This window comes from Gambusia affinis, linkage group LG23 (genome assembly GCF_019740435.1).
Source record: "Gambusia affinis linkage group LG23, SWU_Gaff_1.0, whole genome shotgun sequence".
NCBI classification, from domain to species: Eukaryota; Metazoa; Chordata; class Actinopteri; order Cyprinodontiformes; family Poeciliidae; genus Gambusia; species Gambusia affinis.
This window is the reverse complement of record NC_057890.1, coordinates 710165-733076: the sequence shown is the minus strand read 5'-3', so window position 1 is coordinate 733076 and position 22912 is coordinate 710165. Positions and strand designations below refer to the sequence as shown.

The 22912-nt window shown below is 41.6% G+C and overlaps 2 protein-coding genes across 7 annotated transcripts in view; one reads left to right on the top strand and one right to left on the bottom strand.

Annotated features, from left to right (window-relative positions):
- The window catches only part of recql (RecQ helicase-like), a 28394-nt gene extending 17675 nt beyond the window's left edge, over positions 1–10719 (bottom strand). For 3 of the 4 annotated variants that reach the window (XR_006369732.1, XM_044107574.1, XM_044107576.1), the window contains exons 1-5: positions 10601–10719; positions 9444–9502; positions 9089–9140; positions 849–1067; positions 559–738 (exon numbers count right to left, since the gene is read on the bottom strand). Coding sequence is in view for 3 of the 4 variants with exons in the window: in XM_044107574.1 (XP_043963509.1) it covers positions 559–738; positions 849–1067; positions 9089–9113 (424 nt within the window). In the remaining variant the exon portion in view is untranslated. The remainder of the gene's footprint in view (positions 1–558; positions 739–848; positions 1068–9088; positions 9141–9443; positions 9503–10600) is intronic. The other variant, XM_044107575.1, reaches the window with a different exon arrangement.
- A 245-nt stretch (positions 10720–10964) lies between these two features.
- golt1ba (golgi transport 1Ba) lies at positions 10965–19938 on the top strand. 3 transcript variants are annotated; one of them, XM_044107578.1, is made up of 6 exons: positions 11423–11602; positions 13498–13589; positions 14298–14476; positions 14604–14685; positions 16502–16539; positions 19161–19938. In XM_044107578.1, the coding sequence occupies exons 1-5, from the start codon at positions 11578–11580 to the stop codon at positions 16508–16510; spliced, it is 387 nt and encodes a 128-aa protein (XP_043963513.1). In that variant the 5' UTR covers positions 11423–11577; the 3' UTR covers positions 16511–16539; positions 19161–19938. The 3 variants fall into 3 exon arrangements, with proteins under 3 accessions (XP_043963514.1, XP_043963513.1, XP_043963512.1); XM_044107579.1 differs by lacking the exons at positions 11423–11602; positions 16502–16539 and adding an exon at positions 10965–11050; XM_044107577.1 differs by lacking the exon at positions 16502–16539.
- The last annotated feature ends 2974 nt before the right edge of the window (positions 19939–22912 follow it).

Sequence of the window (22912 nt, the reverse complement as noted above, 5' to 3'; positions counted from 1 at the left end):
GTTTTAAAATCCATACACTGGCTCCCTGCTCAGAGAATAAACTTTAAAATACTGTTGTTAGTTTATAAATCACTGAACAGCTTAGCATCCTTAAAGATCTGCTGCTGCTGCATCAGCCTTCCAGACCTCTCAGGCCTTCTGGCTCTGGTCTGCAGTGCATCCAGAACCAGCCAACCATGGAGAAGCAGCATTCAGCTCCTATGCACCACAAATATGGAATAAACTTCCAGAAAACAGCAAAACACACAAAACATTGAGTGCCGTTAAATCTAATCAACATTCTGATGTGTAACAATGACACTTGACAAAATATAATGTTTCAATTGTTGACTGTGGGTTCTAGGATGTTGTTTTTTTGTGTATTTGTGATGTATAGCACTTTGAAATGCCTTGTTGCTGAAAGATGCTATACAAATAAACTTGACTGATTGATTGAAGTGTTTTGTGGGTGATAGTTAGGTAGCAACAGATTTGCCTTACAAGAAAAAAGAAACCTAAACGTGAGAAAGATCCAGAAGACCACAGATTGTATACATGTGTGTGTGCATGTGTTTGTACCCTTCGAGCAGATTGCAGGCAGCTGGAAGCAGAGACTTTTTCCTCTTCCTGTAGGCATGACCAGAAACACATCATTGCCTGCCATGGTTAGGTTGATGGCTCTGAGCTGCAAAGGTCTGAACTTAGAAAGACCAAAGGAGCTTTTCAGATGCTGTTCCACCTCTTTGGACCAAGGGAAATCTATCAAGAAGAGTCAACCAGGTCTTATTCCACAACTCCATAATCAAACTGGGATCCAGACATGCACCTCTGTTTAAAAAGCTGCTGGTGAAACCATGGGTGTCCAGTACCTGTGCCATCATAGCTCTGGAGCACCTGCCTGCTCATCGCCCACTCGGGTACTGAGGTTGTAGAGGAGGAGGAACCGATGGCGTCACAGGCCTCCTCCAGCTGCAGCAGCAGAGCGCTCTTGCGAGACGTCAACTGAGCCTGCTTCTCCAGCAGCTCTGCGACCTGAAGCTCCACCTGCTCCAGCTCAGCCTCCACCAAGTCCAACTCTGCCTTCACATCTGCACACAAACACCAACAATTACTATGCATTTATAGCACTCATTGAAACAAATTGAACATTAAAGCCATGTGACTGACGTAGAAATATTACATTTTATTTTTTTAATTTATTTTCTCCAGTAGCTGGATGGATTACTGGGGTCTATTTGTTTGCCTCTGCAAGTCACTTGGTTATTGGAACATTCACACATACTGTCACACGTAGGACTGTCATAAATTTTGTTGAACAATGAATTGTCTCACACGGTATTGTAAAAAACAATTTTGTTGTTTTGAGACCATTTTCAATGGAATACTAATGAAATAACACATTCTAAAGATCAATAAACTTTAAATTCTATTGAACATTTAACAATGGAACTGGAAGACATTTTAAATATTGAAAATAAATACACAAAACAACAGAAACAATCAATCAAACTTTATTTGTATAGCACATTTCAGCAGCAAGGCATTTCAAAGTGCTTTACATCAAATCAAACACAAAAATACAATGCAACATAGAATCAACAATAAAAACACAACATAGTCAGATTCTGTCAATAAATTTGCAATTGATTACGTTTCGAATACAACTCTAAACAAGTGGGTTTTTAGTTGAGATTTAAAGGAAGTCAGTGTTTCAGCTGTTTTACAGTTTTCTGGAAGTTTGTTCCAAATTTGTGGTGCATAGATGCTAAATGCCGCTTCTCCTCGTTTGGTTCTGGTTCTGGGGATGCAGAGCAGACCAGAACCAGAAGACCTGAGAGTTCTGGAAGGTTGATAAAACAACAGCAAATCCTTAATGTATTGTGGTGCTAAACCATTCAGTGATTTATAAACTAACAACAGTATTTTAAAGTCTATTCTTTGAGCTACAGGGAGCCAGTGGAGGGACTTTAAAACTGGTGTTATGTGCTCTATCTTCCTGGTTTTAGTGAGAACACGAAATAAAGTGATTTTTGTAGTTGTAGTGGTGATTGTTTGCCAAACCAAACATCCAATAAAAGTTCCATCAGCCACTATGAGGAACTGGGGTCAAGAAAGAAGTTTAATGTCCAAACTTGTTGACTGTCTTGGTTGCTTTTATTTTCCTTTTCAGCAAACAATTACAATGTTCAAACTTTCCTTTGTTCTCCTATCTACTTCTCTTGCGCTGGTAAAAACCATAGGCCCCAAACCCAAATGCCTGCTGGTCCTTTACTTATAGAAAGTGGACTGACCCACATGACTTCCTTTCTGACTCAGAAAGAATAAATAAGAAAAATAATAAAACAAAAGATAAATAGAATCAACAATTATTAACCTGCAAATAAACTTTGTAAATAATACAAAAAATATACATTTAAGAATTAACTAACAAAATTCAAATGGATAAAGAAATAAAGAATAAATAGCTCCAACAGTAGTCTTAAACAAAAGTGTTCTTCAGAAAAAGAATTAGTTGAAACCAGTGCACTAAACTGAACACTTTTGTCATCCAATTTTTATGTGCAAAGAGAGAGAGAAAAGACAAAAAAGCTAAATTTTGCAAATAGAAATTCTAATCTCTACAATTGAAGTAACCATAGTTCAAAACACATCGACCTACCATCTCAGTAGCAAGGGTTAAATCCATATTGCAGGGAAGATTTAGAAATTGATTTAGAAATTAATTGAGTGAGTGAGTGAGTGAGTGAGTGAGTGAGTGAGTGAGTGAGTGAGTGAGTGAGTGAGTGAGTGACCGCCCGCCCGCCCGCCCGCATGCATGCATGCTGGCGGGCCCATATATAAGGCAGATGACCACTGCCTTATATATGGGCAAACATATATTCCCTCAAAATAACTCTATATACAGCCATTACTGTATAAACCACCAGCAATAAAAGTGAGTGCACCCCTAAGAGACTACTCCACTAAATGTCCAAACTGAGCACTGCTTGTCATTTTCCCTCCAAAATCTCATGTGACTAGTTAGTGTTACTAGGACTAAGGTATGCATAGGGAGCAGATGTGTTCAGTTTTGTAGTACAGATCTCACACATACTTGTCACTGAAAGTTCCAACATGGCACGTCATGGCAAAAAACTCTCTGAGGATCCAAAAGATAAATTGTTGTGCGACATGAAAATGACCAAGACTACAAGAGGATTGCTAACACCCTGAAACTGAGCTGCAGCACAGTGGCCAAAATCATTCAGCTTTCTAAAGAGTAGGGTCCACTCAGAACAGACATCTGTTGGTTGTACAAAGAAGCTCAGTGCACGTGATCAGCGTCTCATCCAAATGCTGTCCTTGAAAGATAGGTGCAGGAGTGCTGTCAGCATTGCTGCATAGAGGGTCAGCTTGTTAATGCTCAGACTACATCAAATTAGTCTGCATGGCTATCACCCTGGAAGGACATGTCTCCTTGATCTTCTGAAGTCTGTATACAAGAAACCCTGCAAACAGTTTGCTGAAGACATGTCAATAAAGGACATGGATTACAGGAAACTGTGGACTGATAAGACCAAGATTAATTTGTTTGGTTCAGATTGTCTCCACCATGTGTGTCAGCTGTCAAGTGAGGAGTACAAAGATAAGTGTGTCATGCCTACAGTTGACTGTAGGCATGACACACTTATCTTGAGCATGATGGTGGGAATGCCATGGCTAGGGGCTGCATGAGTGCAGCAGGTGTTGGGTAGTTACATGTCATGAACTCCAATCTGTACCGCAAAATACTAAAGCGGAGCCTGACACCCTCCCTCTGGAAACTTGGTCGCAGGGTAGAGTTCCAGCATGATAATGACTCCAAACAAGACAATAAGACGACCACTGCCTTATTGAAGAGGCTGAGGGTGAAGGTGATGGACTGGGCAAGCATGTCTCCAGACCTAAACCCAACAGAACATTTTTGGGACGTCCTCAAGCAGAAGATGGAGGAGCACCAAGTCTTGAATATCTGCCAGCTGTGTGATGTCATCATGGAGGAGTGGAAAAGCATTCCAGTGGCAACCTGTGAAGGTAGGGTGAACTCTATGCCCAGGACAGTTAAGGGATTTTTGGTAAATAATGGTGTCCACAAAAAATATTGACACTTAAGGAACTTTCACTAAGGGGTGTACTCAATTTTGTTGCTAGCAGTTTAGATAATAATGGGTGTATGTAGAATTATTTTGAGGGAAGAATAAATTTACACTGTTATAAGCTGCACACAGATTACTTTTCATTGTGTCAAAGTGTCATTTTATCAGTGTTGTCCCATAAAAAGATATACTTAAATATCTGCAGAAATGTGAGGCGTGTACTCACTTTTGTGATACATTGTATATTACTGATGGGCCATCTGAAGCCAGACTTCGAGGTGTGTACAGAGTTAAAAGGGGGCGTGTCAGATGAAGCCCCGCTTCGATGCTTGTGTGGTCTTGCTGAAAACCACGTGACTGGCAACAAACGATGCCTTGCATTGCATAAGTCATGTGACTGCTTCATTTTGCGTGTCGGTTTTCAAAATAATATACCGGTATATCAAATCAGATATACAAATGTAGACCAGGTGCATGTTATTGTTTACATGAGGAAATTTTGCGTACATGGACAACGCTGGAGAGCAAAAAAACAATTTTTTTTACATGCCATCCATAGCCGCGCTGCCGTGGTAGAATAATTCTGTTAACTCAATGAAACTTGGAAATTGAGGTATTATTAATTTTGTGCTGTGCTCGACAGCAAAGGGAAAACCACTGAAGTACAACTCAAAATCACGTATTTCTCGCGCTCTGCACTGGCCAGGCTACATACAGACTCATTGCCATAGTAACTGACAACAACGCCCCTAAAAAAAGGAAAACACTGAAATATTTCCCACACAAAGAGCAGAAGATTCAGTCTTTTGCAGTGATATGGTTTTAGGCTTAATGTTTATTTTGCGATTATTAATAAGTGCTGCCACCTTATCGCGGTGGAGGGGTTTGAGTGCTCCAATCATGCCCCTGGTAGGGTCACCCAAGGCAGACAGGTCCCAGGTGAGGGGTCAGACAAAGTGCAGCCCGAAGACCCCGATGATGGATACTAACTTTGGACTATGTGTTCCCTCGCCCGGACGCAGGTCACCAGGGCCCCACTCTGGAGCCAGGCCTGGCTGGGGAGCACGACAGCGAGCGTCTGGTGGCCGGGCTTTTACCCATGGAGCCCGAAGAGGAAACATGGGTCCCCCCTCCCATGGGCCCACCACCTGTGAGAGGGGCCGACGGGGTCGGGTGCAATGTGTGCTTGGTGGTGGCCGAAGGAGGGGACCCTGGCGGTCCGATCCTCAGTTGCGGAAGCTAGCTCTTGGGACGTGGAATGTCACCTCTCTGGTGGGGAAGGAGCCGGAGCTAGTGTGTGAGGCAGAGAGGTTCCGGCTAGAAATAGTCGGTCTCAAATCGACGCATGGCTCTGGTTCTGGAACCAGTCTCCTTGAGAGGGGCTGGACATACTTCCACTATAGTCGGTCTCACATCGACGCATGGCTCTGGTTCTGGAACCAGTCTCCTTGAGAGGGGCTGGACATACTTCCACTCTGGAGTTGCCCAAGGTGAGAGGCGTCCGGCAGGAGTGGGCATATGTGTTGCTCCCCATCTCGGCGCCTGTACGTTGGGGTTTACCCTGGTGAACGAGAGGGTAGCCTCCCTCCGCCTACGGGTGGGGGGACGGGTCCTGACTGTCGTTTGTGCTTGCGGGCCGAACGACAGCTCAGGTTACCCACCCTTTTTGGAGTCCCTAGAGGGGGTACTGGAGAGTGCTCCACCTGGGGACTCCCTTGTGCTGCTGGGGGACTTCAACGCTCATGTGGGCAATGACAGTGAGGCCTGGACGGGCGTGGTTGGGAGGAACGGCCCCCCCGATCTGAACTCGAGTGGTGTTCTGTTGTTGGACTTCTGTGCTCATCATGGATTGTCCATAACGAACACCATGTTCAAGCATAAGGGTGTCCATATGTGCACTTGGCACCAGGACACCCTAGGCCACAGTTCAATGATCAACTTTGTCATCGTTTCATCGGATCTGCGGCCAGATGTCTTGGACACTCGGGTGAAGAGAGGTGCGGAGCAGTCCACTGACCACTACCTGGTGGTGAGTTGGCTCCGCTGGTGGGGGAGGATGCCGGTCAGAGATGGCAGGCCCAAACGTGTTGTGAGGGTCTGCTGGGAACGTCTGGCGGAATCCCCTGTGAGACGGAGCTTTAACTCCCATCTCCGCCAGAACTTCGTACACGTCCCAGGGGAGGTGGGGGACATGGAGTCTGAGTGGACCGTGTTCCGTGCCTCCATTGTCGAGGCAGCTCATCTGAGCTGTGGCCGCAAGGTTGTCGGTGCCTGTCGTGGCGGCAACCCTGGAACCCGTTGGTGGACACCTTTGGTGAGGGAAGCCGTCAGGCTGAAGAAGGAGTCCTATCTGGCCTTTTTGGCCTGTGGGACTCCGGAAGCAGCTGATGGGTACCGGCGGGCGAAGCGGCATGCGGATCGGGTGGTTGCTGAGGCAAAAACTTGGGTGTGGGAGGAGTTTGGAGAGGCCATGGAGAAAGACTTCCGTACGGCTTCGAGGCGATTCTGGTCCACCATCCGGCGTCTTAGGAGGGGGAAGCAGTGCAGCACCAACACTGTATACAGTGGGGATGGTGTGCTGCTGACCTCAACTCGGGATGTTGTGGGCCGGTGGGCAGAATACTTCGAAGACCTCCTCAATCCCACCGACATGCCTTCTATTTTGAAAGCTGAGCCTGGGGACTCTGGGTTGGGCTCTCCAATCTCTGGGGTCGGGGTCGCCGAGGTGGTCAAAAAGCTCCTTGGTGGCAGGGTCCCGGGGGTGGATGAGATCCGTCCGGAGTTCCTCAAGACTCTGGATGTTGTAGGGTTGTGTTGGCTGACGCAACTCTGCAATATCGCATGGACATCGGGGGCAGTTCCCCTGGATTGGCAAACCGGGGTGGTGGTCCCCCTGTTCAAAAAGGGGGACCGGAGGGTGTGCTCCAATTATAGGGGGGTCACACTCTTAAGCCTCCCTGGCAAGGTCTATTCGGGGGTTCTGGAGAGGAGGGTCCGTCGGATTGTCGACACTCGGATTTAGGAAGAGCAGTGTGGTTTTCGTCCTGGTCATGGAACACTGGACCAGCTCTACACCCTCAGCAGGGTCCTGGAGGGTGCATGGGAGTTCGCCAAACCAGTCTACATGTGTTTTGTGGACTTGGAGAAGGCATTCGACCGTGTCCCTCGGGGAGCCCTGTGGGGGGTTCTCCGGGAGTATGGGGTACCGGGCTCCTTGATACGGGCTGTCAGGTCCCTGTATGACCGGTGTCAGAGTCTGGTCCGCATTGCCAGCAGTAAGTCAGGCTCGTTTCCGGCAAGAGTTGGACTCCGCCAGGGCTGCCCTTTGTCACCGATTCTGTTCATTACTTTTATGGACAGAATTTCTAGGCGCAGCCAGGGTGTTGAGGGGATCTGTTTTGGTGGCCTTAGGATTGCATCTCTGCTTTTTGCGGATGATGTGGTCCTTTTGGCTTCATCGGGACGTGATCTGCAACTCTCACTGGAGCGGTTCGCAGCCGAGTGTGAAGCGGCTGGGATGGCGATCAGTGCCTCCAAATCCGAGGCCATAGTCTTGAGCCGGAAAAGGGTAGAGTGCCTTCTCCACCTCAGGGGGGATGTCCTGCCCCAAGTGGAGGAGTTCAAGTATCTCAGGATCTTGTTCACGAATGGGGGAAGAAGGGAGCGGAAGATTGACAGGCGGATTGGCGCAGCGTCTGCTGTCAAGCGGGCGCTGTACCGGTCTGTCGTAGTGAAGAGAGAGCTGAACCAAAAAGCGAGGCTCTCGATTTACCGGTCAATCTACGTTCCCACCCTCATCTATGGTCATGAGCTTTGGGTCATGACCGAAAGAACGAGATCATGGGTACAAGCGGCCGAAATGGGTTTTCTCTGTAGGGTGGCTGGGCTCTCCCTTAGAGATAGGGTGAGAAGCTCAGTCATCCGGGAGGGACTCAGAGTAGAGCCGCTGCTCCTTCACGTCGAGAGGGGCCAGTTGAGGTGGCTCGGGCATCTGGTCAGGATGCCTCCTGGACACCTCCCTGGTGAGGTGTTCCGGGCACGTCCCACCGGGACGAGGCCTCGGGGAAGACCCAGGACACGCTGGAGGGACTATGTCTCTCGGCTGGCCTGGGAACGCCTTGGGATTCCTCCGGAGGAGCTGGTGGAAGTGGCTGGGGTGAGGGAAGTCTGGGCCTCCCTTCTGAAGCTACTACCCCCGCGACCCGACCCCAGATAAGCGGAAGAAGATGGATGGATGGATGGATGGATCATTACTGTGGTGCAAGGAGACTATAAATATATCACTGGACTTGATTTTACTGTATGGTTAGAGCTACTCTTTGTTACTCTACAACTGTCTGGGATCATGAGCGCCCCCTGCCATGTGGCAAAAGAACTGCCTGCCTCACCTCGAATCTGTTCTCTGCTGTTTATGATAACTTCTCCGCACACAAAACACAATTGGTGAGAAAAAACCCTGTACTTTATATACATAAGCTAAATTATGAAAAATCAGTTCATAAATTACATGAATAACCATTTTAATGGCAATGTACAGACAGGAGGAGCATACTCTCATAGAATGGCAGTCAGTGCAGTTAGCAAGAAGTTGCGCAATCCCAGGTGATGCTCAAGAAGCCTGATGAATGATCATTATATTTTTTCATTATACATCGTGGTGTGTACAGTAGAGATCTGACGAGGTGGGAAGGCTACTCACCAGAGTCCTCTGGGCAGCCTTAACCACCCTGTGCAGGAGAGCGTTCTCTCCACCTACATCACTGGGTGGCATGGCAGCAATAAAAGCTCCTCCAATGTGCAGGAGATGAAGAGGATCCCTATTCCTTCTAAAATCCACCTCCTTGGTTTTCACTATAAGGCAGCTGTGATGTCTTACCGAGCAGTCATACCGTCACAATATTTTTGCAACAAACACGACTGTGAGCTATACCTGTATGAATCTCTCTCTATCTTCAGTTAGGGGTAACTATTATAAATTATAAAGAATCACTCACCTTTAGTTCCAACACCAGAATCCATCTTTCCAGGGGTGTTTCAATCTTCAGTCTGTTAAACCACAGTAAGATTTCCTATTAGTTAAACCTGTTTCAGAAGCAAAAACAACTTTCATTCTAATTTTTTATAAATGATCAACAGTCCCTTTTTTTTTAAGTTGCATGTTTTCATTTTGTTTTTATTATTCTAGTGTTAGAAATGATCAAGAAGTTATTTGGTCTTTATGACGTCCTAATATTTAAATATAACCTCAAGTGCAGAAAAACACTCATGGTCATGATTTACACAACAAATTGAAAACCTGTGTGAAGAAAAAAAGTAACAGCAAAGAGCAGCAAAATGAAGATCAATTACCTGATCACCATCAGAGACTCTCTAGTCTAGGCAGCTGAGTGATCTGAAGCATACAGGGGCTGTTATAACCATGCAAAGGAGGAAAAACATCATAAACATGGTTTAAATTGATTTATTGCCAGAAGGCACAACTTAATTTTGAGAAGTTGCATCTCAATGAGCCATAAACCCGTGGAACAAGATGTCAATCACTTCAAACACTACAACCAGCTTTCAAGCATGGTGGGGTGAAGGAGTGACGATTTGCATGGTAAGGACAAAACCTTGATGCATCGAGATTTAGACACTAATAATTTAGAATCAATTGACAAACTATAAAACTCGATTGTCTTAATGTCAATTAACCTCAAGGTGAAACTCAGAACCCCAACACCCAGGACTAGTAGTATTGGTAGCCATATAGGTCCATGTGTGTGAGAATTTGTTTCAAGCCCCTTGTGAGTCAATTGTTTGTGCACCTATCTTTCACTGCAAATACACCTATTAAGTCTTTTGGGGAAGTAACTCCAACAACTTTACACATTTAGAGACGATAACTTTTGCAAACTACTATTTAACTACAATTGATGAATGTGTACAGTATATGATGTAGCTTTGGCTGTATGACCAAGTCTGTCTTTGCTCAATGTGTTCAGGGTGCTGTGTCTCCTTTATAGCTTGAGAGAAGCTGCAGATGTTCTTGTCCTTCCTTCATACAAACTGAATCTGTTGAGTTTGTTTGATGTCTTGTGTCTGTTTTCATGGATGATCTATATAAAATATATGTCTATACCTTAAATTTTATCTCTGAACCAGTCTACCCTGTTCCTTGGGTAGACAGTACTACTTGATCATTAATGTTCTTTAAATCACACACAGATGCACTCAATTTAGACATTAGGTGAATTGGTTGAACTGGATTTCATGTCTACAGAAGCTGAGATGCTACACTTTTCAGATTTTGAACAGTGTATTTTTTTTGTATTTGTATCATACATAATACATTATGAGGTTTGTTGGTCTATCACAGTAAATTCCAATAAAATACATGAAAGTCAGTCACCGTGACGTCACAAAATATGGAAAAGCGATTGTGTACTTTAGGCAGACAAATTTATTTATTTTTTTTACAATTAATAGCATTATACAAAAAATTGTCAAGAAAAACTTATACTTACAGGTTTTAAGCTTTCTTAGCCTCTTTTTTGTTCACTTCAGGTCGCGAAGAGTGGAAGACCTTAGATTCCATGAACGTTCAATAACGTAGAACATGTAAAGTCTGTTCCAGTTTCACAGACTGCACATGTAACAGAGGAAGGTCAAGAAAGGCTTAACAAGAAAAATTTTTTACAAGAGTTTAATGATGACTTATTTCTTCAGAAAATCAAGATACCAAGCATTCCAACAGGCCAAAAGGTAGCTTTTCTCCTTGTCGAAACTATGTGCTAAAGGGTGGCTTAGTAGGATTTGCTTACTTCATTCCGACAGCGAAATGACCAGTCAAACACCTTGGTCTATTTACTCGTGAACACACAGGAAAAGCAAAGGGACAAAAAGACTAAATATTCCCCGAATCTAGTCCGCTAGGTTAGTCATTAGATGAATTGGTTGAACTGGACCTTAGAAAGGTAAGATAATCCTTTCCAAAATGTCACACATTCTTCAACTTGAGCGCTATGACGTGTATTTTTGAAAGTAATATACTATAGTTTACATTTAACATATAAAAAAATAAAGTCTGGTCTGAAACAAACACTTTAAATTGTTCCGGCTACATTAGTACTGCCTGTCACACAATTCGCAGGGCATAGATATCAAGAAACCTTCTTGTGTCGCATTCAAGAAACTTAATTTTATAGCGCGTTCGAATGTAGCCTTTTTGCGACTGTTTTGCCCCTTTTTTCCGCTTTAAGACCTATGCAAGTAAGCGTTTACGTGGTTAAAGTCCGCATGCATACTTTTGTTATTGCAAAAGTATGCACCAGTAAATTGGCGTTAAATAAAGTTTGGTGTGTGTAATGTAGCTCGACAAGGTGTCCCGGAAGATTACCACCCTATAACAAGTGTTTCCGGAAGACGTGGCTGCCGATTCTGTGGCAGCTGTCATCCAAGCCATTAGAAGAATTTAAAATATATTTTCATATTCAGCATCAGGATGATTTCGCTAACGGACTCTCAAAGTAAGACCTTAGTTGTTGTGCAGAAATTGTAGCTAGTGGCTATGTCAAACTGGCACCATCTGTGCTGCAGAAGCTTTCAATCTACACTTTTCATGTCATGAACTGTCTCACTTATAGGCTCAATCTAAATAAATTTTTGTATTGCTACACATTTTTGCAGCCCTCTTACTTTCATCATCATCTTGATGTTTAGTGAATTGTAAAATACTTAAGTTATAAGTAAAAATCAAGGTAAACGAGGAAGTTTTCAAGCAGTCTTATTATTTTATTGCTTTATAATGAAATATTAGCAATGGTGGTACTGATGATATGATTGGCTTCATTTTGAACATGTTAAAGTATAAAGTATAAAGAAACGACTAAATAAAAATAAATGAATAAAACTTCTATATTATTGTTAATCATAATTTAAGAAATACCAATAATATTAAATGTAAATGATCAGGTGTAGAAAGGCTTAGAAATAGGCATTATATTATTTAAACCAGGGGTCCCCAGTGTCGGTCCTCGAGGGCCTGTATCTTGCATGTTTTATTTCTCTCCCTGGTGGTAGCACCAATGACATACTTTTCAGCATGTCGGTGTTCTTCTTAGGCCTTCTAACAGCCATCATTTGATCCAAGTGCATTAAACAGGAAGAGAACTAAAACATGCAGGACTTTGGGCAACCCTGATTTAAACCAATAACTTACTATTATTTACACCTGTAAGAACTATATTTGATATGGAAATGTTGTTGCCTACACAGTTATGAGAAACATCATATCACTGGTGTCCTCCAAAAGGGAGATAAGCCACACTAGGTTATTTTAAGAAGCTGTCAGCTCAGAGTATCAGTACTATTCAGACGCATTAATGGAATGTTAAGTGGAGGGGAAAAGTGAGGTAGAAAGAGGTGGTAGAATGTTTGCATAGGACAGCTGCAAACTTACGTGAGTGAGAATACTTATATATTCTGTTTCTAAATTAACAGAAATAAACACTGTTATTTCTGTTCAAAAACTGAATTGGAATGAATCAGTTCAGTTTTTGAATTTAATTTTAGGAAGAAATGTCATTTTCTGTCATATTTTTCAACCTTTATTGTAACCTGACAGTCTAATAAGAACAAGTTCTTATCTACAATAACAACCTTACAAATAAATATAAACGCTTGTATTAACCTGGCCATTGCCTACAATTCCACTCGACAAAAAAATTTGCTTACAGCACAGTCTGGGCTCTCTCGCCTTGACTTGAATTGTCTCTGGTAGATTTTCTACCATACCAGTCAACGAACAGGAGACGTGGTGAACAATTATGTCAATTTTCTGTATTGTAGTCTGCCTGTAGGTTTAGCAATGGCAGCAGAGGAACAGATCAAAGCCACTAAGTCTGTATTGGCTACACTTCCAAATATTGAATTAACATTAACAGCTGCCTCAGTCAGCTCGGCACTTTTCTCTCGAGGACGTTTGGTTACAGTTCAGGAAATTTCTGGTTAGCTTCATAGTGTTTAACTATTACATATGTCACGGGCAAACTTTAGCAACTGGGTAAAATTTAAAACCTCAACACAGTCCATGCCTCTAAGAAGCGATCATTTCTCAACAGCCGAGAGCTCAGACGCTCTGTACAAAGCAAATAGTGTAGGACAAGGGGTTGGTTTTTACCAGACTAAAGATGTCCATATTATAGGAGAGAACACCATCAGTGCTAGTTTATCCTCTAAGTACCTTCAAGCAACCATATTTTTTGGATTGTAACAGCAAAAAAGTAAAAATATATATATATTGCTGAATGAACATCAGGCTGTTATAGTGATTTGAATATGCACCAACCACTCTGTGTGTCTCTGCATATTTGTGTGTGTGTGTGTGTGTGTGTGTGTGCGTGCGTGCATGCATGTTTGTCAGAAATTGGAATGGGATTAACAGGTTTTGGCGTATTTTTCCTCTTCTTTGGGATGATCCTGTTTTTTGACAAGGCGCTTTTGGCCATAGGAAATGTGAGTATTGCTTTTGGTGATATACATGTATATCATGCTGCAAGATCTATATGTGTAGTGTGTAGTCTATGGCGACAATGAAATGCAATTCTAGTGTAATGCAGAATGACTTGGTTATAAGAGATGCACCAACCACTCAACCAATTCACCAGATTTTTTTGAAATTCATCCAATCCTTCAAAACTAAGAATCCACTTCCACTTTAATTTTGCTAAAAATAAACTTTAATCTACTTTTTGTTTCTAGTTAAAATCTAAAGATTATGAACAATTGCTTGATGCATAATTCTTGTACTTCTGCTTGTCTTTTGGGGGAAGAAGGGAGAAAAAATTGGCTAGATAGTATTGATTTACAGTTTCAGTTCTTTGGAGATGCTCTGATTGAACAGCAGGTGTTTCTTTGCAGTCTGACAAGTTTTTTCATTTTCCAAATAAAGGAAAAAGAAAATAAGAGTTCTTAAAAATATTTGTGTTTTCCCTCTTTAGTCTCTGTCAATTTATCTAAAACATCCATCTATCCACTGAATTGCTAAATTCTTATTTTAAAAATGACAACTCAAGAAATTTGAGTCTGGAAAGACGTAAAAATTTAGACCCTGGAACAAATCCGTTCAAGGTGGAGGTCTGTTATCTATCATGTGGATCAGATGTTTTGTCCTTTAGTCGGAGTTTTCTGTATACGATACACTGACCATTTTCTTCTCCATAGATCTTGTTTGTCGCTGGCCTGGCTTTCGTCATCGGCTTGGAGCGAATGTTCCGCTTCTTCTTTCAAAAGCACAAATTAAAGGCCACTAGTTTCTTCCTGGGAGGAGTGTTTGTAGTCCTTATTGGCTGGCCTATCATTGGAGTTTTGCTGGAAATTTATGGATTTTTCCTCCTTTTTAGGTAAGAGGAAGTGAAGTTAACTACAACTTCATCATGTACTCACAATCTCTTTTTCAGAAACCAGATCTCTACTCTGAATTTGCTTTATCTCTCCTGACTCCGTCTCTGGTTCTGGGTTTGTGTGCAGGGGCTTCTTCCCAGTTGTTGTTGGCTTCATCAGAAGAATACCAGTTCTTGGTTCTGTCCTGAACCTGCCCTTCATCAGTTCTGTGAGTATTGACCACTATTGCAGCAGTCTTTGCAGCTGTGCTATGTTCACATGTATGAATCATTTTATTGCTCATTGATCATTGCTCAAGTCTTTCAACAGCAGCCGATTGCCACAAAATAGTAACTGTCATCACAAAGTAGCCGTTAAATCTCAACATCCAAAATCTTCTGCAAGTTTATGAGACTGCATTAATCCTTGTTCTGTAAACACATAGTTTAAAAGTACAGAGAGAAAATTCTCCAATTAGTGACATTCCGGTAAGATATTTTCTCCCTCTTGCCCACCCGGTGGCGAGTCAGGAGTTGGAGTGTTTCCATGGCAGCTGGTAGTAGCATTACTCAGCTTTACAAATGTGTGATTTATTTGCAATTTGGACACTAAATGGAATGGGTCTTGTTGTGGAAAAAATACTATTTCCAAGCACTGTTCAGGTGAAATCACTCAATCAGGTTTATCATTATTGTGCACAATACAGAGAGCTTGTAGGACAATCAGTAATGAAGCAGATCTGGATGAAAAGCTCTGCCAGGCAGAGACAACACATGAGATTTATACCAAGGATAAAGAATTAACAACAAGGGGCGAGACAGTCTGGTTCTCATGCAGCTGTAGAAAACAACTTCCAACCTTCTATTTGTAACCCAAATAGTTCTTTTGGTGAGAGTTCATAAGCATTTCATATTACATGACTAGCAGATGTGACCTTATTGTAATTTTACATCACAGTCTCCTCTGCTCTGACTATTGGTGAAGGTCTGGTGTTGAATGGATGACTGTGTGAGTCTGGCTGCAGTGCTGAGGAAGCAGGAGAAGCTAATGGCTGTTGCCATTAGCTTCTCTCACTGCTTGTTTAGGACAGACAGGCTGCCTGCTGTCGAACTGCAGAACGTTGTTGCCATAGAAGTCTCCAACAACACAGAAAAGGAGTCACTTCATTGGAATTTTTCAAAATTTGCCAGGGTTGGGGTTATGCTTTCCGAAGGTGGTTAATAACACTTTAAGTGGCCAGTAAGTTGCTTGAGCAAGATACAATTTATTGCAACTTAATAAAGTCAGTTTAGCAGTGCATCAATATTCCATTTGCCCTGTTTTGCTGGCTAACTTACAGGCCTAACCATAACCATAATGATATGGTTAGGCTTCCGATCACAAACAACCAATCACAGCCACGAGACTGTGATTGGTTGGAAGGACGTTTAGAGCAATCCGAGAAAAAGTATAAACAGTTCAAGATTTTTACAAAAGTTACATGCCACAGCTTTTCTGTGAGACTGTTTTAAAATGGTAGTTAAAATATAAAGGCAGGAGGCCTGCTAAGTTACTGGCTACTGCCTAGCAACATTAGCAGATAGCTCCACTTATAAAGAAGCTAATATCAGCCTGGTATTCTAAAATTCTATATAATGAGCACTTATAAGGATATAAGTCCTATTATCTATATAATCATTATCTATATAATGAACACTATTAAATTTAACAATGTTTGTTCTATATTTTTGTTCAAATTGTTATATAAAAATCTAAATAAGCTTAAACAAATGTTATATGTTACCTTTTTGCATTACCAATCAAGCGGCTATATTATTTTTGCACCAATATAAGTGTTTTATTTAATTTAAAATAAACTTGATCAGGTTTTTCTTTTCAAGCTCAAGTTATAAGAATCTCACACCAGCCCATGTCTACTCAGCATCAACAAATAAGGCATCTTACATATCCTCATTCTTTAAATATAAATATGCTGTTTTTATGTTGTGTGAGAATTCAACAATTAAGGTTAATATCTGTGTCTCTTTTAATTGTTTGTTTTAAAGCCTTCCTAAGCTGGTTCTGAAGATACCCAGCAGCTGTGGTCAGTCACTGTAATTTTCCACTGCATGCTAAATCCCACCCAAACAATGGTTACCTCCTCTCGTATATTGGGAAACCTTACAGTCTTTTATCTTAGATAAGAAAAGAGCATCATTAGAAGTATTTTCCATCTACTTTTGTTTTTTACTTGCAATGTCTGCAAACCATTTCTCAATTATTTATAATTTCCAGCCAAGAAGCCAAACTTTCTTTAGCTGCTTCCTAATTTGAAAGTAGGATGACAGGAGAGGGGGGAAGACAAGGGGCAAATGTCAACGGGTCCAGGAATCAAACACATTTTTCTGATTATTTACAAAAAACAGATGAACTGATTAGAGTTCTGTGAAATAGTAAAAGTATAGGATATTGTTCTAACCTATCTATCTAACCCTGATTTAAACTTCTCTACAACGTCACCCTGACCTGCCTGCTAGGTTCCTGGGTTTTCATAATCCTGAATGTTCTGTAATGGTTTCTAAACAATCCTCTGAAGTCGGAAACAGATAAATAATCGTCAATGTATCTGACTAGTTTCCCCATTAAAGACACACCTTGTATTTAAAGTGAAGTTCACTTTAACATAACACAAGTCTTGTTCACAAAGTTTTAACAAAATTTCTGAAAGTGTGTTCAATACTTCTTTCATATATACCGGTAGTTAACATTTTTTACACATAATTGCATTCCTGTTTTTGTGTGGATTATTTCTATTCTTGTCAACATCTAATTTCAAAAAAGGGACACTAGAGCCCACAAAAGACCCCCTGGAGGGGAGAAAAAAAACCCAAAAAAAAAACAAAAAACCTCGTGCACTTGTAATCTGATCTGTGCATAAATGCAGATCAGCCACCTGTAAGCATCAGGGAGCTTGTTCAAATGATTTGTAGCCATAGAAGAAGGTATGAATTTGAAATTATCAAATTTGTGATGTTGAAGTTAAAAAACCTGTGGTGAAATTTAATGTTTGTGGAAATTGTATTTGTGTGTGTTCATAATTTTTAACATTTATGTGTGCATTTGACCACATATTTACAAGTACCCAGAATTACGCACAAAATGTTTTTAACAGTTTACAAATCACGTTTCACACTTTACATAGATTACAAATTCAGTAACCATTTTCACACCTTACACCACACTGGCAGTTTAATCCTATAAGTAAGCATGGGCTGGTATGACACTCTCATGGTCATGAATGAAAATTCTATTAGCCTTATCACAGCATTTACACAAAAATAAAATACAAATGACCAATGATGACAAATGATTGGGACCACATGATCTGTTGGTCCCAATCTGACAATTGAAGGACAAATAATTGCAGATTGCAAGGTTGTAGAAGGCATCAGTGGCTTTTAATGAAATAGGGTTAGAATTAGGGTAGATACTGAAATACAATAAAAACTGACCTGCAGAGATCCATAATTCAGATTAAATGGGATGTAGGGACATAGGTCTATTTTGTGTAGTGACATTATTGAAACCTACCTACCTACTCACCCATCTTCTCATTCCCTCCCTCCCTCTTTAGCTGCTGAAAGAGATCTCTCTCTCTCTTCCTCTCTCTCTCACTCCCGCATTATCTGGGGTTGGGTTGCGGAGGTAGCAGCTTCAGAAGGGAGGCCCAGACTTCCCTCTCCCCACCCACTTCTTCCAGCTCTTCTGGGGGAATCCCAAGGCGTTCCCAGGCCAGCCGAGAGACATAGTCCCTCCAGCGTGTTCTGGGTCTTCCTCGGGGCCTCCTCTCACATAAATGTTAATAAATTGTTGAGAATGACTAGAGACATACTGCTTGTGTTCATCTGATAGAGCAGCCTTCAGCCTTCCGTTCTGTTCTGCTTACTTACATTAGTGACTGATACTGCAAAAACACAATTGTTTTTTTTTAAAAAACGAAAGAGCAGAAATTATTCCTACTCCTGATAAAATAATGTAACACATTATTACTTTGAAAATGAGGTCCTCACATGTCTTTATTCTGATTGTGTCACATGCTTTAGTAAAAATAGGGTAGGAATGCTGTGGTTGTTTTCAGATAAATCAAGTACCACAACCCATACTGCAAAGGACTGCAAAGTTTCTTCTTTTCACCATTCTGCTGGTTTTTAGAATAACACAAGCAGAAATAAACTGATATTTAGTCAGGTCAGGCTTTCAGCTGCTACTAGTCCCCAACTCTAGGTTTTACAGCAGCAAAGCACTGATGCTTCCTTAATAACATGGGTTGTGATCCTTTAAAATTTCCTGCCAAACATCTTTTAAGGAAAAGGAAAATTCAGGAGCTTTACTTCAGGCAGCTGAGTAGCAGCAATAATAAAGCCATCAAGTAGATGCTACTCAGCTGCACAGTGCTTTGCGCTGCATGGTGGAGTTCTCTCCACCATACAGCTGGAGAAAACTCTAGTCAGGCATCAGCTCTGACATCTTAATAGAAGGGTTTCTGGAACGGTGGAACTATAAAAATAACCTAGAAATAATGAGAGCATAAATTTGTAAAATGTCTGTGTGCCTGTGGTGATAGGGCCGGTCACTACCATCAAGGTTACAGAAATGCATTATTTATTTATTATTATGTAGTCTTTTATACATTAATGACACTGACTTTTCTCTCCTTCCTTTCAGTACATGGACAAGGTGACTGAGAGCAACACCATGGTATGACTGTTTTGACCCGGATCCACCACAGCAGCTTTTCTAGCCCAGTTCCTTCTGATCCTGAATAAAAGCAGCTGTAGTTAAATGGTCAGACTCTACTTTCCACCAGACCAAGACTTTTTGCCGGTGACAACCGGCTGATACCACCAATCTCTGGCTCCTCAGCTCTGAATCACGGATGTGTCGAGTATGGATTCATTAATGTTATCATAAATCCTACCTATCCTTCCTCCGAGTGATTCATTTGAGAATGTTGGAAGTACAAATTATTAGCCTTATTTAATAATAAGGCTAATAATTTGTACTCCTGCATGAAAGCATCTGGTATGCATTAGCATAACAGATTTGTTCTCAGCTTGCCAAATTTGATTTTTGTGCCACAGCATTAGGGTCATATGGGTCTGTATTCTTTCTGTTTTGCAGTAATTCTATTATGTCACTGCCTTTAAACTGTCTGATTTGTTTCATGTTATGGTTGACAGATACTGCTTAAGGATAAATTATTTTTTTAAAAGATGAGTGTACCATTTTATTTCATACTTAGTTTTGTTCATTCCAAACCTGTGTCAAATTGGGTTTTCCAGCCAGGTGGTTTAGTCAAATGCTAAAAGTGCTAAAAGCTTGACTTCACAGGTGCATCTAAAAATATTAGAATATGGTGAAAAATGTTTAATATTTTGTAACTCATTTTAGAAAGTGAATTCAGTTTGGGCACATTGAATAAAAATACTTATTTCCCTCTCTCTCTCTGAAGTAATACCAAACCAAAGATGTTTTGTTTGTTAAAATTACCAAAATGATTTGCCTAAAGCCACAATAATGAGAGAATATGTCAGAGATTAATTTAATAATGTATTCAAATCAGAAGTTTACATTCTTTTCCCTCAATATTTGCTAGCACTCCCTTTGAACTGCCTTGGCCAAATAGTTTGGGTTTCCTCCCTCAAGCTTTGGTTTAATAGCTTTAGTCCCAATAGTTTGAGCCACTCCTCCTGACAGAACTGGTGGAACTGGGTCAGTAACAAAGTCAATGTTATTGGGTCAATGTCAATAACATTGACTTTATTGACATATATCTATCTATATCTCTCTATATATATATAGATCTATATAGATATATATCTATCTATATATATAGATAGATATATATACAAATTTATGCTCTCAAGTGGTCTATATATATAGATAGATATATATCTATATAGATCTATATATATATAGAGAGAGAGAGATAGATATATATAGAGAGAGATATAGATATATATATAGATATATATATATATATATGTTGCACAGGGCAGTGGTCTCCAACCTTTTTAGTACAGCGGACCGGGCCAAGCCTTCGTAAATTTCCTGCGGACCGGGGGGTTCGTGCGTGCGTTGTGAAGATCAAACCGGGGGGGGTGGGGGGGTGCGCGCGTTGTGAGCTGGCGCATGACTCAAACCTCGGCATCCGGTGTACGATTTTCAAAATAAAAGCTCCTCCATACTCAATACATAGAACGGACATATTTAATTATTCATTGCGCGGCCCGGTACCAATTGGTCCACGGACCGGTACCGGTCCGCGGCCCGGTGGTTGGGGACCACTGGCACAGGGGAAACATGATTGTTTTTTTATTTTATTTGTGTTGTACTTTGCATGTTTAGATTGTGTTGGTTTTTGTTTATTTTCCCATTTAACAACCCAAACACACTGAACTGAAGGTGGATGTCTAAGGAGGCGGAGCTCAATAATTAGCCCCCCAATACAGGGGCTAATAAGTAGAGACTGATTGAAGCCAAATAAAAGTAGCTGGGATGGAAGGAGCAGGTGAACTAATTCTGCAGCGCAAGCTACAGAGCGAGGGGCGGACGAAACCCACAAGGCAGGTACAGAGTACCGGAAAGTAGCCAGACGGCCCAGTACGAAGGATTAGGACAGAGGGGAACCTGTAAGTAGCGCTCCGTCTCGAGCAGAGATTACCAGCAGGAAACACGCCCTCTGACAAAGTTGTGGTGCGGGAATGCTGGCATGTTCAGTTTCTTTCTTTTAGCTGGATCGGGCTGAAAGTGATGTGGCACGCCGAGGAGTGGCGCAGTGCTGGAGCATTGCAGAGGCAGCTGTGTGTCACTGCACAGGATTGCCTCCAACCAGAACAGCACAGGTGGTAACCAGAAGTGGTCCCCAACTGGTAACTCTTAAAGAGACAATTATTGAATGCCGGACTTTATTTGAAAAAACGAAAAGAACTGTTTTATACAGTTACTGAAGGGGATTTTTTTTTTTTTTTGCAATAAAACATCTTGAACTTCACTATTTTGCTCCTTGGGTTTTTGAGTTGCTTGCTCCCCCTTGTGCCAAAGACAGAGTGCAGGGCCATACCGGCCACATATACATGTGTACACATATATCACCATATAAAGAAGAGAACATTGGGGGCTGTAATGTGAACATAGTGAACACAGAACTCAGGCCTAGGTGGTTCAGAACCAGTACAGCCACTGCTAGATCTAGAGAAATACAGGAGTTTAAAAGTAGCTTTGAGAATAACTGCATGGGTGAAAAAATTTATAGGAAATTTACCCTCAGGTCAGAAAATTCAGGGAGACCTATCATCTGAAGAGCTAAGTGCAGCAGAGGTGTATTGGGTTAAAACAGTTCAGGGGCAAAGTTTCAGCCAGGAAATTTGTCAATTAGAAGCATGTCAGAAGGAAGGATTCAAAAATAAAAGATTTGAAGCCTTTCTTAGATGGAAAGCATATCATTTGTGTTGGAGGCCGGCTGCAACATTATGATTTTAGTTTCAGGGAACATCACCCTTTTGGGTGTTACCTACAAGGCATAGATTTACAGAGCTAATGGCAATGTCTTGTTATGAGAGAGTGACGATTCTGGGGTTAGTGATACTTTAGTCCAAGTGACAGAAAACGTTTGGGTTTTAAAGGGAAAAAAGCTTATCATGTGTGTTATCGCAATGCTATGTTCGTAGGAGGCTGAAGATGAAACCAGCTCATCAAGTTACTGCTCCACTGCTCAGAGAAAGGTTCACAGAGGCTCCAGCTTTTGAAGTCATTAGAGTAGATTTTGCAGGACCTCTAATGGTCAGATCCAGTAGTCAACCTAAAAAGGCATACATTGCACTTTTCACATGTGCTGTTGTAACCTAACCCTAGAATTTACCCGGGTTCAGGTAGGAGTTTCAGTTTACTATCAACCAGTTATGTTTATTACAAGTCACTGGACTGAAACACATCCAACTTCGTCTTAACGTGGTCATAGAGTTTACCTGGAAAACCAACAAGAAAAACATTCACTGCAAACATGAGGGGAATATATTCATTGTTCTCATTTATGTGAGAACCACAACCACTTCACCTTCTCACTTTCTGATTGGGAAAAGACTCATCTTTTTGACTTTGCTACAACCATACAAGCAAATCAACTTGATGTTGATTACCTCCATCTCTGACCAATGTCAGAGATGGCGGTATGTCAAAAACTGTTAATTAGCTTCTGGCATTATTGACAAAGGGATTACCTAATGAACTTGAAATCTGCTCACAAGTGACTGCTGCCCACGCCCTCTTCATTGAAAGTAGGAGAGAAGTGGTCCTTATTGGAGAAAACAACGTTCCAAGGCAAATATGGAAGATGGGCAGAGTCACAGAACTGTTTCCAGGAAGAGATGGACTGTTGCGTTCATATGCTGCCCACACATCTTCAGGAAGCTACCTGT